At 43.8% G+C, this 18988-nt stretch overlaps 2 protein-coding genes across 2 annotated transcripts in view; one reads left to right on the forward strand and one right to left on the reverse strand.

Annotated features, from left to right (window-relative positions):
• Positions 1 to 4444: 4444 nt before the first annotated feature.
• On the forward strand, positions 4445 to 8328 carry LOC134078561 (hatching enzyme 1.2-like). The gene is made up of 9 exons (XM_062534583.1): positions 4445 to 4513; positions 4920 to 5004; positions 5592 to 5726; positions 5970 to 6087; positions 6902 to 7080; positions 7437 to 7518; positions 7752 to 7879; positions 8107 to 8126; positions 8233 to 8328. Exons 1-9 carry the CDS (start codon positions 4445 to 4447, stop codon positions 8326 to 8328), a joined length of 912 nt encoding a protein of 303 aa, XP_062390567.1.
• A 5850-nt stretch (positions 8329 to 14178) lies between these two features.
• The window catches only part of LOC134078572 (protein sidekick-1-like), a 14693-nt gene continuing 9883 nt past the window's right edge, over positions 14179 to 18988 (reverse strand). Inside the window, exons 7-10 of the mRNA XM_062534595.1 lie at positions 18091 to 18228; positions 17379 to 17499; positions 16215 to 16344; positions 14179 to 14571 (exon numbers count right to left, since the gene is read on the reverse strand). Coding sequence (XP_062390579.1) covers positions 14179 to 14571; positions 16215 to 16344; positions 17379 to 17499; positions 18091 to 18228 — 782 coding nt within the window. The remainder of the gene's footprint in view (positions 14572 to 16214; positions 16345 to 17378; positions 17500 to 18090; positions 18229 to 18988) is intronic.

Raw genomic sequence — 18988 nt, forward strand, 5'->3', positions numbered from 1 at the left:
TGTGCTGCCTGTTGTGGGGACAATGCTAGATTTCCGCCTGCTGTTGTGGAGGAGAAGGGTTTAGGGCCAGTTCTCATGAGAAACCACCAAGATATAGTTTTACCATATTACTTTATGTTTTACCACATTATCATATTGTAAAAGTCATTTGAAGGAGAAATATTTCTCACCTCAGCCACAGAAGACACAGGAGCAGTAGGAGAGCTACGACAATGAGGATCCCGGTAGCTGCATACGTAGCATAACCTTGCCCTGTAAGCAGAACATTTAAATGGATCACGAGACAAATTGCATTAGGCTAGTTACCAAAACAATATTTTTAAGCATTACTGCGCTATTTGCCTTTAGTGCCTGTGAAAGGAATGACAGGAAACGAGTGGGAAAGAGAGATGGGGTACTGTAGGATCAGGAATTGACCCGGGTCGGACTCAAACCAATGTCCGCGTGGGCACCTGGACCCAAATGTGGCACTTGTGCTGTAACCACTGTACACACTGATGCACTATCGCATACTGTACATACATATTAGCATGTTTACTTCGAAGTATAGGCCTCCAAACAGGGTGAAGACAATAGTTTGTAAAACTGAGTGACACACAATGTTTGAAAAATCTGACAAGTCTCTTTAAAAGAATAGGCCTGGACATTGTGAGATTATGAATAACAGGTGATCTTACCTGCTATTGACACTAAGAGAGAAGCCGAGTGCTGTTCACCAACACTATTCTGTGCTACACAGTAGTAGAGTCCACTGGTCTCATGGCTGATGTTAGCGACGACGTAACTCTGGCCTCCTCCTAGCAGTGAGGTTTCATTTCCCGTCTTCCTGTACCAGGTGTAGTTGTGTACCGGTGGATTGGCATCACTCCAGCAGGTCAGGTTCACCGACTCACCCACCACTATTTCACCATCACGAGCCACAATCACAGTGGTGTTCCGTGATGCATCTGACAACACAAAGACCAACATTTACATTCAGACTTTTATCTTCATCTGTTTGGTCCATTTCAAAGGCTGTAAGTTCTTTGTCACTCATGATCAGTTTAGCCTTTGGTAATATTATTTATCATCACTTAAATGTAATTAAACAGTTAATATCCAGTAGCTTCTCTCACATACACTTGACATCTAAAGCAGCCTCAGGTGATAGATGTTGTTCATGTCCTCTAACAGCACAGGAGTAGCTGCCTGCATCCTCACTGCTGACTGGGTTTAGATGGAGGGTGTTGTTGATGACTCTGTGTCTGGTAGGCTGTATGTTCTTGTACAAGATGAAGGTGTTGTTGGCCTTTAGGTCGCAGATGGTCATATCACAGGTCAGTGTCACATTGCCTCCCTCAGTAACTGTACCAGCAGTCATTGACACCTGCAGATCTGGCAACAATATTCAGTGGTTTTTTATCATACAGTATATTCTAACTTCACTGATGTACTCACCTGTAACTGATATTGTCACCAATCCACCAGAGAAAGCCCCTCCAGTTTTGTTTGTCTCGTATCTGAATCGATATTGTCCTGAATCAGTTTCTCTCACGTCTCTGATTCTCAGAGTGCAGTTATGCTCTTCAGTGCTGAGATGTTCCACTCTGCCCTCTTAGTCTTCCTCCAGACGCAAGTCTATAGGATCCTTGTTCTTCTTATCCTCTCTGTACCAGAATGTTCTGTCGACTGTCTGGTCTGTGGGGAATCCGTATGTGCAGGGAATGTCCACCGTTGAGCCCCTCAAGACACAGAAGCTGGTGGACGAGTAGGACACTCCCCAACAGTCCTTACGTGGAACATCTAGATTGGAGGACGGGATACATTAGAATAGGATACAAGTGTCCATTTAATATGAATCTGATTAATCTAGTAATGCCTCTGACTCTGACAACCAGTGAATGGATCAGTTGGTCCTGACTAAGTTAGTGTAACATATGAATATCGGGGTTATCCCTATGATCCCAAGGTCCTATTCCCAGAGAACATGACATCATAGATCCACCCAGTTCTAGGGTCCTATTCCCAGAGAACATGACATCATACTGTAGGTCCATGTGCTCCCCAGTTCTAGGGTCCAATTCCCAGAGAACATGACATCATAGGTCCATATGCTACCCAGTTCTAGGGTCATATCCCAGAGAACATGACATAGGTCCATATATGCTACCCAGTTCTAGGGTCCTATTCCCAGAGAACATGACATCATAGGTCCATAAGCTACCCAGTTCTAGGGTCCTATTCCCAGAGAACATGACATCATAGGTCCATATGCTACCCAGTTCTAGGGTCCTATTCCCAGAGAACATGACATAGGTCCATATGCTACCCAGTTCTAGGGTCCTATTCCCAGAGAACATGACATAGGTCCATATGCTACCCAGTTCTAGGGTCCTATTCCCAGGGTACTACATTATGTTCCACAATCAATAGCACATTGGGGATTTACAACCCTGTATTCGCTTCACATGATTTGGGTAATTGTGTGTGTTAGCCAGCACTGTTGTATTGTATTCCACTGTTTAATATCTACATTAAATGGTTGGAGTGATAAAAAAGAAATGGGTGCATATCAGGGGTGCCTAGACATTATAAATAGAACATCTATCTTTCAATCATACATGTTTTCAAGCTACACACATAGGGCTAGTCTTTAGCTTCCACCATGGTGGTTGACCCTTTTGGTCACTTCTGTGAGAGAAGAGGGGGTTAATGGGCTGCAATAGCTCACTAACACACCATGCAGCACCACAGCACCCATGTTTGTATAGTGCACAATAAACTATTGATTCTGGTATGAAACATATACAATTCTGAATAAAGCTGTAACAAGCAAAAAGTGAACTATACCTGGAACAGAGAGAGTAACTGCATGTCTGTCTATTAAGGGCCATTGTACATTTTGTCCTCTGTATGCAGAATATAACGTAATTCTGTAGTCATATATGCCAGAGTCACTGGGAATCAGACTGTTGATCCTCACTCTACACGCCTGATGCCTGTGTGTTCGCATGTTAATCAAAATCTTCAAGAGTTAGCTCTTTCAGGAACAACTAACTGTATTAAACTAACACACATTCACACAAACCTAAGATGGTAAAGCAACCCAACTGAGTATCAGTATGCAATATGATGTACATACCCAGTGTGCATAGCAGCAGAAAGATGCATCTGATTCCATACATTTTATTGTGCATAATGAAAACCTGCCAGGATGTTTGTGCATTTTAGAGGAGTGACTGACTAATGGGCTCACAGATTAATTCATACATAATCACCACCATCATCATCATCGACATCATCATCTCAACTATGCAGTGCATTTCTAGTTTGTCTATTCATATCAATTGAAATATGAATGTTTGTGTTGATTCTTACCCCAGTTGATGCCTCGTCTGTGACTACAGTTAAACTTGAGAGGAACTGAAAATGTGAAAGAAGATGGAGGGTTATAAGCCCTCAGCTGAGGTCATTTCTACTTCCTCATTTCACTCACTCACACACACTCATATACTGTACCACTGATCTATAAAAAATTCTTTGTAGATCAGTGTCATATACACACAGAGTGCAATTAACTGTAAAACAAATTAAATGCACAAATGCATTGTTTTTGTCTATTTGCTTGTAGACAGAACCAGTCTGTCCAACTGTCAGTAAGTGTTTGTGCTGTGGCTGATCTTCTGCAGTTCACACCATGCACCCTCTCTGCTGCTCAGAGGGGTTCAGTTCACACATACTGTACACCACACATGGAGGAGGGGAAGTAGCCAACAGCTACAGAATGCTAATAACCCGTTTAAAAATAATTTGTTTCCTGTGGCCCATATCGCATGATCTGGCAAGTCGTCATCCCCTCTTGAGTGGGGGTGGAGTCAAGCAGCTGATGGCTCCTCCCCTCACACTGGCCATCTACTGTATGGGCCTCTCTCAACATCCCTCCTCGATCCTCGGTCCTCCAGACTCGTTCTCACCGATCTATAACTAGCACTGGATAAACTATCCCATTGTTGCCGCCCCATCATTCTTTATCTAAATCAGTGAGGACGAGGACTGAGGAAGGAAGGGAGGATGTATAGTATAAAAGACGAATGAGAGGCACTCTCAACACACAAACCATATGTGAAGAAGTCGGTCTAAGCACGTCACGTCACAAACAAACCAAAACAAATATACACCCTTCACAATCAGTCACTGTATGTAAGCTAGACAAGATCCAAAGGAAAACAAATGACCTATAGGCATATCTACATAAGCTGTTGGGTTTGTGGGAGAGGCCGTGGCGTCCACCCTCCCAGAGTGTCCATTAGACACCTGAGCCTCTAAGCAGGCCTAAATCCCACTCGTGGACACACCTTAGAGGATCTGTATTTAACCGTCCAGGCATGAAGGTCCCTCACACATCAGGCCTTGGTCAAGGAGCTCGGAACACTCTGGAACTTCTCCACACGCACAGTGAAGGATCATGGACATCAGAGCTTCCCTCTCTCTCCTAGCGCTGTTGCTGGGGCTGTGTGATGGTCGGAACTTCATGGTAAGATTTTTTCAAGGCTATACAAATTTCTCTCAGGGCTAAACATATCAAATCAGAAACACGTTGTTTCCTAAAGACATGCTTTTGAATAGCTATAGTTTTAAGATTGGACTTAGTTCACCTCATTGTGAGAGAGTACATGATGTATATCTCATTACATTGAGTATTAAACCCTAAATAACTGTAAAGCATGACATTACACATGCATATATAGCTACAGTAAATCATTGAGTTTAATCATTTTCAGTTGTACAGACAGTATGATACATGTACACATGTTGATTGCAGGGCAAGCTAAGCTACATCATTTGATTGCAAGGCCTGTCAACTAGTTCATTTCAGACCAAAGTAATGTCTTTTTAAAAACCAGGCTGCTTCTTTACGAATTGTGGTGTGTCTCTTGCAGAGAGATGGTGTTGACATTGAAACGCTCATCGACGACGATGCGGACGGCGTGGACTTAACGACCCAGATTCTGACCTCTAACAATGGCAGGTTTCACCTTTAACCTCTCACAGAGCTTTAATCAATTGATGTTTAATTTCATAATTTAATGGAAAACTAATATAGGAATGTAATTCAACATTGTTATAAAAATGTCATAGCAGATAGTCCCATTAGTTATTGAGGAAGTGACACCAGTGTAGTGTGGCATTCATCAGTAGTCATATCCGCTCATTGAAATGTGAATTACACAACAGCATTATGCAACATGGGTTTAAGCCACAATAGCATCAAGTCAGATTACAGATGATGGTCACATAAGACTTACCGATTTATGCACAAGATAATGTCTTTCTCAACATGTCTTTTTATGACGTTGCTATAACAACCTGAAGACAGTGGGCTCAAGTGAAGTGCCTGACTGATTGATTGATTGATTGATTGAAATTCTTCATTGCTGTTATTGAACAAAGAATATTTCTCATACAAAATAAAGTCTTTGTACACTATCGGTGAACAGGATAAACACAATAAAAGACACGTGGGCTTACGGTATTTCCTTTGTGGTCCATAAAATATACATAAAACGATACGCCACAGCGAATTCCTTCATGACTGACATCTCTTCCTGCAGCCTCCGGTGAGTTTCTTATGGAGGGAGACATTGCTGTTCAGACACAGAGGAATTCCCTGACCTGCTTCTCCTGCAAGTGGAAGAAATCTGCCAACGGCCTTGTCCAAGTTCCTGTGACTGTGAGCACTGACTTCTGTGAGTGGGTTTCTCCATGTTTCACTCAGTATAACACGAAGGGCCTTAATTTGAATGGTGGGCAATGTGCAAGTCTAGCTATAAATCTAATTTAATAACTAGGCAAAATCAATTTACTAGTTTAACAACATAGACACATCTATCATGGGGTCCTCCTGTGATAATTTATGTTTCAATACTGACCAGTGAATAAATCATTATCCTTTGCTTAATGTTTTTGTTTTAATCCTTTGCTTTGTTTAGCCTACTATGAAAGGATGAAAATCGAAAAGGCGATGCTGACCTTCACGAAAGAGACCTGCATCCGATTTGTGCCTCGCTCAACAGAGGTCGACTACCTCAGCATAGAGAACGGTAGAGGGTGAGTTTGTTCCATTTGTTTGGAACCTTCTAGAACGCCACAGCACACAGGATCTTAATCCCTCTCTTCAGTCACTGGCATGTAGCCTGGTTTTCAGTCTCACTACTTTGTTTCACTTTGTGAAATATATACATATTGTATCATAACGAGTGTAGAGTTTTCCTTAACTGTGAAATCATTAGTCCAGCCTAATCAATCACATTGATCAAGGACTCCTAACATATTCCTACTTCGCTTAACCTATACTAACTGATTGTAAGTCGTATCGGCAGTCAGGAGTGAATGGAATGCCTCTGTTATGCCTGATTGGCCCGCCGCCTTAGCCTGGCTATCACCAGACCAACCCTTTGGAGATTGAACTATGAACTTTAGTCTGGGCAGTCTGTGCTGTATTGTTCTACTGCACAAGAGGCGTGATCAATGGGCATATAGTTCAAATGACTCTGTAGACATTTGTATAGTCCTTCAACCAATCAGACCAATGATCCGGGTGCATCAGGTGGATAAGTCAGTACCTGCACCCAGGTGGCTGAGGGAGACCTTAGTGTGTTGTCAGCTCCCAAGCTAGTACCTCAGTAAAAGTGAAAGTGAAAATGGAGATTTGTTTTCCAAGTAACTTCAAAGGAACTGAAATTGAGATATTGATTTAATGGTACTCAATGAAAACACAACTATACTTTTATTGATTTTAGCCGTATACACAGTTAAATAACATGAATATTGATTCATATTTTTTTTGGAAAAGAGCTCTTTGTCTCTTTATGCTGTAATCAATAGCAACAACTAGATATTTTGGTCTTGATATTTTGTTCAGGTGCTGGTCTTACATCGGGAGAACAGGAGGCAGCCAGTTGGTGTCGTTGAACAGGTATGGCTGCCTCTACAACGGCCTCATCCAGCATGAGCTCAACCACGCCCTGGGCGTCTTCCACGAGCACACCAGGGCCGACAGGGACCAGTACGTGAAAGTCCACTGGGAATACGTCCAGCCACGTAAGGGCCTGACCGCTCCTCTCTCCATTCAGCACAAACATTCATTCAGCACAAACATTCTGAAATATGAAAAACATTTCTCCTTTATTAATCGTGTCTTTCATTTTTGATAATTTCATGGGTTTTTTTTGTTGATAATTTCATGGTTATTTTTAAATAATAATACCATACAAATACAAGTATATCATTGCATTACATTACATTAATAGTAATAATAATAATAATAATAATAATATTTGAATGTGTATGAATTGACTTAAAGATGTGTGGCTTATACACAAGCCTTATATAGTACTTTCCATATGGTGTCATCAGACATTCCACTTCTATTGATCCCGTTTCTATTGATTTGACAGGAGAAGTTTACAACTTTAGGAAACAATATGGCGACACCTGGGGGACACCATATGACTACTCATCTGTGATGCACTACTCCCGGTACGGTTAAAAAAAAACATGAAGCACTGAATAACTCACTTATTACAAATATACCTACCTCTTTATCTTTCTATTCATCTATCCATCAGTCAGTCAGTCAGTCACTCAATCAATCAATCAATCAATCAATCAATCTGTATCTGTCATTACATGAACCATCTGATTAATCTCTCTCCTTATATCTCAACCCCCATATCATCCCCCATATAACTATCACCCATTGGCCTCTGTAGAACTCTCTTCACCACTGTGAATGGAAAGGCAACGATCACCCCCATCCCCGACCCGAACGTCCCCATTGGCCAGATAAAGGGTCTCTCCCCCACTGACATCCTGAGGATCAACAAGATGTATGGATGCTGTGAGTACACACTGCACTCTCTGCACACTGCTCTCTCTGCATGGGTTAAGGGCCTGTAAATGAGTACACTGCACTCTCTGCATGGGTTAAGGGCCTAGTAAGTGAGTACACACTGCACTCTCTGCATGGGTTAAGGGCCTGTAAATGAGTACACTGCACTCTCTGCATGGGTTAAGGGCCTGTAAGTGAGTACACACTGCACTCTCTGCACACTGCACTTTCTGCAGGCCCTCTGGGTAAAGGGCCTGTAAGTGAGTACACACTGCACTCTCTGGTGAGGGCCTGTAAGTGAGTACACACTGCACTCTCTGGTGAGGGCCTGTAAGTGAGTACACACTGCACTCTCTGGTAAGGGCCTGTACACACTGCACTCCCTGCATGAGAAAAGGGCCTGTAAGGCACCAGAGGACAACATGGTCACCACGCCAGAGTCCAAGTCAGGAAGTTGAAGGGGTTGGATTCCCAAAGAATATACTATTATTAATAGTAGTAGTGATATTAACTAGATGTACCGCAAAGCGATACACAATATGACCGCCGCTCAGTCCTGCACATTCTCTCCGCAAATATCAATCACGCTTGTGTTTCCATCGCCTACTCCATCCCTACTGCAACTTTTATGTATGTAAATGAGTGTGTGCATGTGTGCGCTTGCTTTTGTGTATGAGTGCTTCTCTGTCTAGTGTGAGTGTGTGTCTGCTTGTGTGTGTGTTTAATGTGTCTCTGAGTATATGTTCACTGTGTTCTCTGCCGTCACTGTCACTCCAATATCAGATAACACACACACACACACACACACACACTCACATGCGCGCGTGTGCACACACACACACACACACAAACACACATACACAGGCACACACTCACACACACACACTCGCGCACACACACACACACACACACACACACACACACACACACAGGCACACCCAGAGAGAGAGAGAGAGAAAGAGAGAACACACACAGAATACACACAGATAACACAGACACAGAGAGAGAGAAAGAGAGAGAGAGAGAGAGAAAGAAAGAGAACACACACAGAACATGCACATACACACATATACACACATGCAAACACAGATGGGCACACAGAAACGCACCCACACACTATAGTACATCACACACACACTCACTTCTCAGCTCCGGTGGTCTCACAAAATGTACTCAAAGATGTGTGTGTGCATGTGTGTGTGTGTGTAAGGGTGTATGTGTGCATGCGTGTGGGCGTGTTTGTGCATGTGTTTGTATAATGTTTTATGTACATGTGTGTATGTAGTGGTGCGTGTGTGTGTAGGTATGCGTGTGTGTGTGTGTGTGTGTGTGTGTGTGTGTGTGTGTGTGTGTGTGTGTTCCTGCATGTTTGTTGCACCCAGAGCAACCATTCTCTTTTAAAACATATTTGGAAACTAGTTGATTAAAGGTTTCTAATGGTGTCACTTATATGTTTCTAGGACAAAAACTAGCAGAGATTGAGATGTTTGGAACAGTTTTTGAAATCCCCAGGGGGGGATTTAGACTCCAGATAATACCACCATCTACTGGCCGATGGGTATACAGTCCTGAATGTACACATAAATCCATTTATTTTATAGCCCCCCATGGATGAAATTCCACAAAACTTGGCATACTCCCAGAGGGTGTCAGGTTAATCATACACATGAAATTTGGTGCAGTTCATAACATCTCATCTGAAGATAGGGGCAATTAACCCTTATGTTGTCCTTGGGGTCAATTTGACCCCAAGCAGTGTTTAACATCATAAAATATATGGTTCACTTTTTTTGTTTTGCTTCAAGTTTCATGACTTTTCCTCATTTGAAGGGTACAACAGAGTAAACATGAAATTTGCACAAAAATATGTTTCCAATGTCCTGTAAAAAAAATAGTTACGTTGGTGGTATTGGGGTCAATTTGACCCCATTTTTATGAAACATGATGAAAATGAATATTTGACAAATTATGGATATTATTATTGTAATAGTATGAGAACATGTAGTCATTATCATTATTGCATATACAAGTACATATTACATATAAGTTATTTTGGCAGGTCTGAAAAAGTCCAAAAAGTCAGCCTTTGGGCTGTTGACATTGGATTGGCCATATTGCCAGTCAGGGTTCCAGGGTTCATAAAGGGGTGTGGGGGGGTGGGATTGTTTTGTAGGGCTTTTGATGGTGGTTATTACACTCTTGTTAAGTACCTACCACAAAAAACTGGGTAAAAAAAAATAATTTTAATCATTTTTTGAGAGTTTTTTTAGCTGGGGTCAAATTGACCCCAAGGACAACGAACGTCGGTAAGATTTGAGGACAACATGAGGGTTAAAGCAATATTACATTGCATTTTCAATTTTTACGATGGGGGGGCAAATCACAAATGACTGGTTATAAGCTAAGTTGATGCAAGCTCTAGAAAACAACATACCATAAACATTTTGTCATCCTCGGTGCCACGGTTCAGGTAGTTATGTAGGAAAAACTGTCATTTTTGGGCTTCGGGCGGGGGCAGCGCGGGGGTGGAGTGACCCCTGGGGACGAAACGAAAATTTTCCATAGAACTCTACTGGGGCTACATGCCCACCAAGTTTCATGCGCTCCGGTGTTACGGTGTCCCGGGAATCGTTGACGAAAAATGACGGGAAAAAAAAAAAAAAAAAAAAAAAAAACTTTGACAACAACTATATGACCGCTTCGCTAGCTACGCTAGCGGCGGTCATAATAATGATAACAATTCATATGTTTTTCTAAATGAATACATCTCAATGTAAGTATACTGGATGTATTGTCATGAGGTCCTGATAAAACAGTGATGTCAATGATTAGGAATAAATATACCTGAGATCTTCAGAAAAGGTTAACAGACTTATTTTGTCACGTTTTGCTGTACTTTATAGAATTGGAGCAAATCTTCAAAAAATCTTCAAGCTGTTGACTGAACATAGAAGAACTCCGAATATCCCATCCCATCCCATCCAATCTGGAAACCACAGTGCTGCCTCTCACAACTGCATGTTGTAGAATCAGATGAAATAATGTCAACTTAACAATTTCTCAATCACATTACACTCTCAGTATGTGTGATACATTAATATTTTACCATTTAAAGGAAAATGTCAACTTACTTTCCCTCTACCCCAGAGTTACCCCAGTTAGGAGGGTACCCTTCTCCCCTCTGTGCATGTGATAACTCTGTCACTGTTAGCCACAAGGTCAGTCAGACCAGTTAGCCTGTAGCACTTCCAGCTAACTATGGTAAGCTAGGCCAACATCCTCTCTGTATCCTCTTATAACTCTGGGGTAGATGGCAAATAACTAATTTCCCAAAAGTTAAATGTTCCGTTAAATTAATTAAAAAGGCAATAAAACCCAATAATGTGATAAGCTCCCAGTCATGTAATTAATTGTTTTAAACAGGTAATGTAATGATTAAGATAATCTTATTATGTAAAACTCAGTGATGTAATACTCTCTCAATAAGTATTGTACGAGTTGTTGAATAATGGCTTTGTCTTTGTTTTGATGACCATCACTTCTATCCAACTAAAATAAAACTGAACTTTTTGTCAACTTCAGAAAGGTGTTCCTTGTCTGATCCCCACCCTAAAACTAATCATAATCATCAAAATATTTGGCAGGGCTTTTACTTTCTGAAGCCAGCCCACACCTCTTGCATGTGCCATTTCATACAGTATGTGCTACAAAGAATACTATGATGTACTCATTCATTAAAGAGCAACTATGCAGGATTGCCGATTTCATCTCTGGTTTCGGTTTCGTTTTGCACTCGTTTTATGCATGTTTTATGTTTTATTTCTCTGCAGAGCTTCCCCGACAGCTTTAGCGTGTATATTTATACATATATAGGCTATATATAAATATATAAATTGCAAGCATGGTTCTTCTTGTTCCTGACGCGTCTCAGACTTCCAGATGTAAACAAGGAGCGATCGTCTACTGCAGAAACTGCAAGGTTGCAATAGCGGATAGGGACACTGGGGACGGGAGGAAATGTTACTGTTTTCGATGAAACTGGTCAGTCAAGCAAAACAACGATTTCTGAGCGATTTTATGACTATGAAGAAGTTGCATAGGGTCTCTTTAACTGCTATCTCATGACATGTTTGCGTAAAGCACAGTGTCAGGAAAATCAAGTGAAGTTAATCATGCTAATATAACATACATCCATTTCTTGGTCACATGGCCATTCAAACACACAGACACACACTTCATTTCACCCCAACACAATGGGACACAACAATTTTAATCAATTTGGAGTGACAAAATGGAAATAAATAATACGTAAAAAAAACAACTTTATTTTTTTGGAAAAAACAAAAAAACAATTCAAATCAAAACAACAATTGATACGTTGGATGCAGTGATTTGTTTATGTCCCTTCCTTGCTAGAGTTTGTTGTGGTGGAACTGAACGCAGTGACTGGGGGTCTACAGGAACACACGGACTTGGCACCAAACACTAGTCTACAGTAAAAAGTTCATCTGTACAAAATATGTTTTTTATCCTAAAAATACACATGGGAGTTTGTTACAGCGCTGCTAAAGTTACAAATAATAATAAAAAAAATGAAATGAAATGAAATAAAAGCATCTAAAACACACATACTTTTTTGGATGAAACACCGTTTTTGGATCGCTGGATTTTTTTTTAAAAAGAACATTATTTCCATTTTTCTTACTGAAATAAAAGAAGAAGCAAACAAACAAAAAAAACCAAACAAACAAACAAAAAATAACAACGAAGCAAGCACACATTTTTTTGTGTTGTTTTGTTTTTCCCTAGCGAAAGTTTTGTCACTAAGTCACCATTGTAAGTGAAAGTGCACTAATTGATGTGTGCGAGACGAGAGGTCTCAAGAGGTCCCTCTCTCTGTCCTCTCCTCCCCACAGAGCCTGAACCAGACCCAACCGGTTTTGCCGACACACGGCCAGATCTCCGCAGACACTCTCTCTCTTGGCAATCCGCTGCTCCACCGAGACGGTGTGATATTCTGTCCCAGAGTAGAGTCTCTCATACTAGAATCATCATATTCGTCATCATCTTCATCACCACCATTGAGGACAGTTTTTATTTGTGGGAAGAGGGGGGAGGGGGGGGGCATTGGGGCGTACAGGGGGAGAACAGCAGCGTCTTTGTTTCTGACCGCAGGACACCAACACTCTCAGAGACGTGATGTCATCCGTCCGTGAACGACATTCAGTTGCCCTCCTCAGAACAATACAGCTGTTGTCATGGGAATGGCGGTAAACACAAACGTGTCTCCACGGACAACCATTATGACACATACCCATATTGCTGTTTGAGAAATGAAGCTCTCACAAGTGTCCAGTCTTGTGTTGCGTCAGTCCGACATTTTTGAGATTCAGGGTCGGGGGTGTGCATTGGTGGGTGTGTTCTGAGTCTCCGAGGAGTGGTTGAGTGGAGCGAACCGTCCTCATTTACACTTCAAAATGTCACACTTACACCCACATACACATACCCGTGACTCTGTATTGAACACCTGCATTACATCCTCTTCACATGACCTACCTCAGAGTGTGCAGTCTGGAGCCAGGCTGTTTTGGCTGAGTGGACACTCCTGTAGTCACCATTGGCTCTCAAGCTCCAGACTCTCTCCAGACTGTGTGCAATGAAACCCATCCATAAACATCACATACATCCCACAATCTATACCACAACCTCATCACACAGACCCCCCCCCCCCTCTCTCTCCCCCAAAGTCCCTTTTGGGTACAAACATGCAGCTGGTTTTCCTTGTTACTGGAGAAATATGTGACCTCCAACCCCACATAAGACGCTCCCTCATAACCTACACTCCTCTCTAAAAAAAAAAAAAAACGGTGTTTTGCGGCCCTTTTTTCGTAGCGACCGTCAGAAGTCTGGCTGGTGCCCCTGTGGCCCTATTGACCCCTCTGCCCAGTTCATGGTCAGTCTCCCCCCTGTTCTGTATACCCCAGTGAGATGAAGGATGAAGGAGAGGCCAGTGATGGTCATGATTAGATCATCCCCCTATCAGCACACACACACACACACACACACACACACACACACACACACACACACACACACATACAAACACAGACACACACTCTCTCTCTCGCCTCTCAGTTTGTTGTCCTCATTCAGACAAAGGAGAAGAGGCCAGTCTTAAGTCGTGACGAGTCCACGAATCGTTCACTCCGTTCTCGAATCGTCCACTCCTCCACCCCACCCTCCCCCACCCCACCCCACCCCAGCCCCGTCCCCGTCCTGGTCCGCTGCCCCCCCCCCCCCCCCCTGGTTCAGACGAAAGACGAGAAGCCCGTGACGGGCGTGCGCGTGCCCGCGGCCGCCGGCTGGCCTCCCGGCGTGTAGACGCCGCCCGCGCTGTGCTGGGTCACCACCGTCTGGTAGTACCCGTCGCTGCCGCCCCCGCCGCCGCCGCCGTTGCTGCCGTTGCTGCCGATGATCGCCCCGCTGCCGTTCCCGTTGTTGCTCCCGCTGCCGCGCCGCTCCCGCTCCTCGTAGCCGAACGGCGGCGTGGGCGCGCTCACCACGCCCCCCAGCAGCGCGGACGAGGCCGTCTTCAGGCCCTTGGGCTGCCGCTTCCACGAGTTGTAGTAGGTGGGGTCGCTCATGTAGTGGTTGACGAAGGAGTGCTTGGGCGCCTCGTCCTCGTAGTCGCTGTCCGTCATCTGCCCGGGGGACGCAGGAGGACGGGTTAGGTGGCGCAGGTGTGAAGAGGAATCAAAGTGTGTGTGTGTGTGTGTGTGTGTGTGTGTGTGTGTGTGTGTGTGTGTGTGTGTGTGTGTGTGTGTGTGTATGTGGGATAAAATGGCAGAGTTGGAGTTTATCAACTGTATAACCACCACTACTATTACTACTACTACTATGAAATGGCATTACTACCATAATTCAAATCATTATTTATGAATTATGAAATGATCATGATCATTGTTATCATAATTGGGCATGGCCCTAGTGATATGATTGACATATGTCAGTCGCTTTGGATAGAAGCGTTCGCTAAACACATACATATTAATAATAAATATATAAATATATAATATAAATACAGTACAGGCCAAAGGTTTGGACACACCTTCTCATTCAATGAGTTTCCTTTATTTTCATGACTATTGACATTGTAGACTCACACTGAAGGCATCAAACTATGAATTAACACATGTGGAAAACAAAAAAGTGGAAAACAACTGAAAATATGCCTTTTATTCTAGTTTCTTCAAAGTAGCCACCTTTGCTCTGATTACTGCTTTGCACACACTCTGCATTCTCTGGATGAGCTTCAAGAGGTAGTCACCTGAAATGGTTTTCAATTCACATGTGTGCCCTGTCAGGTTTAATAAGTGTGATTTATTGTCTCATAAATGGGGTTGGGAATCAGTTGTGTTGTGCAGAAGTCAGGGGTGATACACAGCTGATAGTCCTACTGAATAGACTGTTAGAATTTGTATTATGGCAAGAAAAAAAGCAGCTAAGTAAAGAAAAACGAGTGGCCATCATTACTTTAAGAAATGAAGGCCAGTCAGTCCAAAAATTTGGGAAAACTTTGAAAGTGTCCCCAAGTGCAGTCGCAAAAACCATCAAGCGCTACAAAGAAACTGGCCGTCCCAGGAAAGGAAGACCAAGAGTCACCTCTGCTGCGGAGGATAAGTTCATCCGAGTCACCAGCCTCAGAAATCGCGCGTTAACAGCAGCTCAGATTAGAGACCAGGTCAATGCCACACAGTTCTAGCAGCAGACACATCTCTAGAACAACTGTTAAGACGAGACTGCCTGAATCAGGCCTTCATGGTAGAATAGCTGCAAGGAAACCACTGCTAAGGACAGGCAACAAGCAGAAGAGACTTGTTTGGGCTAAAGAACGCAAGGAATGGACATTAGACCAGTGGAAATCTGTGCTTTGGTCTGATGAGTCAAAATCGGAGACCTTTGGTTCCAACCACCGTGTGGACTGCAGAGTGAAGGCAAAAGGGCCAACAAGTGCTAAGCATCTCTGGGAACTCCTTCAAGACTGTTGGAAGACCATTTCAGGTGACTCTTGAAGCTCATCAAGAGAATGCCAAGAGTGTGCGAAGCAGTATTAAAAGCAAAAGGTGGCTACTTTGAAGAACCTAAAATATAAGACATATTTTCAGTTGTTTCACACTTTTTTGTTAAGTATATAATTCCACATGTGTTAATTCATAATTTTAATGCCTTCGGTATGAATCTACAATTTTCATAGTCATATAGTATGAAAATAAAGAAGGGGTGTCCGAATGAGAAGGTGTGTCCAAACTTTTGGCCTGTACTGTATATATCAAACGATCGTTACCTCTGACCCGGACAGGTCTCCAGCCTTCTCTGTGAGCGTGGTGCTCTCTGTGAGGACGGCACCGTTGTAGTTGTTGCACAGGTCCTCGTCAGAGTAGTGGAGCCCCCCGGGGCTGGGCCGAGGAGGGGACCTGCAGGAGGACACCAGGGGAGGACACTTCAGAGTGTGCACTTTAGAGTACGCTGCTTGGGAATCAACTAGTACCAAAACCCATGTACAGTAGGACTCAAAGGGGGGAGACAGGAGGACGCCAGATGAGGACACTTCATAGTGCAGACTTTAGAGTGTGCTGCTTGATCATAAACTAGTCCCAAACCCCTGTACAGTGTAAGTAGGACTCAAGGTGTGAGTGTGTAGAGTGTTGACTTGGCTACAGTGTGTAGGTGACAATAGTCACCTTTCATTCAACTTATCCTGTCTCCTTCACATCTGTTCCTGCTCTCCCTTCACCTACAGTACATTTCTTCTCTTTCACTCCCTCCCTCCATCCCTCCCTCCCTCCCTCCCTCCTCTCCTGCTGGTCGTCCTCTCTCACCTGGTGCCGTTCTTCTTCAGGAAGGAACTCTTCATGTTCAGGTGCCTGCTGTTCAGCTACGTTTCTCCCCCTCCCTCCCTCCCTCTCCCCCTCTCTCCCTCCCTCCCTCTCTCTCTCCCTCACTCCCTCCCTCCCTGCTTTTCTGCTCGTCCTCTTCTCTCGCCTGTTGCCGTTCTTCTTCAAGAAGGAGGTCTTCAAGTCAGCTCTCCCTTCACCTTTGTTTCTCTCACTCTCTCCCTCCCTCCCTCCTCTCTCACCTGGTGCCGTTCTTCTTCAGGAAGGAGCTCTTCATGTCAGCTCTCCCTTCACCTACCTTTCGCTCCCTCCCTCTCTCCCTCCCTTCCTCCCTCCCTCCCTCCCTCCCTCTCTCTTCTCTCACCTGGTGCCGTTCTTCTTCAGGAAGGAGCTCTTCATGTTCAGGTGCCTGCTGTTCAGCTACGTTTCTCTCCCTCCCTCACTCCCTTCTTCTCCCTCTCTCCCTCCCTCCTTTTCTGCTCGTCCTCTCCGCTGGTGCCGTTCTTCTTCAAGAGGGAGGTCTTCATGTCACCTCTCCCTTCACCTATGTTTCTTTCACTCTCTCCCTACCTCCCTCCCTCTCTCCCTCCCTCCCTCCCTCCCTCTTCTCTCACCTGGTGCCGTTCTTCTTCAGGAAGGAGCTCTTCATGTTCAGGTGCCTGCTGTTCAGCTCCAGCGCTGTGAAGCCTCCGTTGTCGAGGGTGACCGCCTCTTCGACGGTGGAGATGTGCTTCCCTGGAAGCAGAAACATCATGATGAGAGGTGTGTGTGGTTGTGTGTGTATGTGTGTGTGTGTGTGTAGTTGTGTGTGCTTGTGTGTGTGTGTGTGTGCGTGTGTGTGTGTGGGGTTGGAAAAGAGATTGATGGTTAAGTAAAGATACAGACATACTGGCATAACACATTCATGGGCCTTTACATGCATAATCAGCGGAAGGAAGCCAACTCGACTGAACACCAGAGGGCATCATTAAGATAGACACACACGCACGCACGCACACACACACGCACGCACGCACGCACGCACGCATGCACGCTCGCACACACACACACACACACACACACACACAAGCAGAGTCAGCCAGCTATAAATATTGCAGACTCAAATAGAAGCATGTGTCTGTGTGTGTGTTTGAGTGTGCCTGTGTGTGTGTGTGTGTGTGTGTGTGTGTGTGTGTGTGTGTGTGTGTCAGACATCAGAACATGTCAGAATTTTAGCCTGAAGTGTACATATGTGAATGTGTATGTGTGTGTGTGTGGGTGTGGTGTGTGTGAGTGTGGTGTGTGTGTGAGAGAGTGTGAGTAAAAGTGTGTGTGTGTGTGTGTTACCTGTTCCACAGCTGCGGTACTTCCTGTTCTGTCCATGCAGGAGCAGGCCAAACACCACCAGCAGGATCAGAATGAGGCTGCACAGCGCCATGACGACCAGGAACCACCACTCCTCATAGAACGGCCTCTCTGACAGAGCTGACAACAAACAAACAAACAGACAAACAAACAAACAAACAAACAAGGGTCAGGCCATCTCAAAGAGCACATCAAATGACAGTGACGCACACAGGGCAAAAGCCACGAATGAAATCGGCCATGTTTACTGACAAAGAAATGCATATAACATATATTAGCATGATTAACTTAAATTGTGTGCGTCAAAATTATCATTTAGAGTTTCATATGTGTGCTCAAAGTTGTTATTCACAGAAACATAGAGGGGCCTCACAGGAAAGCTGTGCACCTGCAAAGATAAGAAACTGGGGATGAGCGAGAGGATGAATTCAGGGAGGAATGACGAAGTTCTGACCGAAGGTCATGCTCACATGTTTTGCTCTGCTTTGCTTTACTGTAATAAAAGAACCACTTTGCGTTCTGAGAGGTCAGAGACTGTTTTGGAGAGGGCAGAATTCTCCTCTCTGGTCACTCTCTCCTCTCGGCCGGGAGTCGTTGCTAAAAACGACACTATGTGTTGTGGTTCTTGTGTCTTATAACATTGGGAAGATTTTCCTGACATTTGCCTTAGTGGTGTAGTGAGGACAATATGGTAGAGCGACTTTAAAACAACTTAGAAACAAATAGCTATCAGTCAAGATGTTGAAAACAAGTGGATTGTAACTCTATGGTGTATCTGTACTGTAGCCGTAGTCCCAGTTAAGCAGCAATACACCACACAGGAGCCGCAAGACCTTTGACCTTTCACCTGAAGCACATTAACAACCAGTGTTTGAAATGT

Source organism: Sardina pilchardus, chromosome 1 (assembly GCF_963854185.1).
Source record: "Sardina pilchardus chromosome 1, fSarPil1.1, whole genome shotgun sequence".
Taxonomy (NCBI): Eukaryota; Metazoa; Chordata; class Actinopteri; order Clupeiformes; family Clupeidae; genus Sardina; species Sardina pilchardus.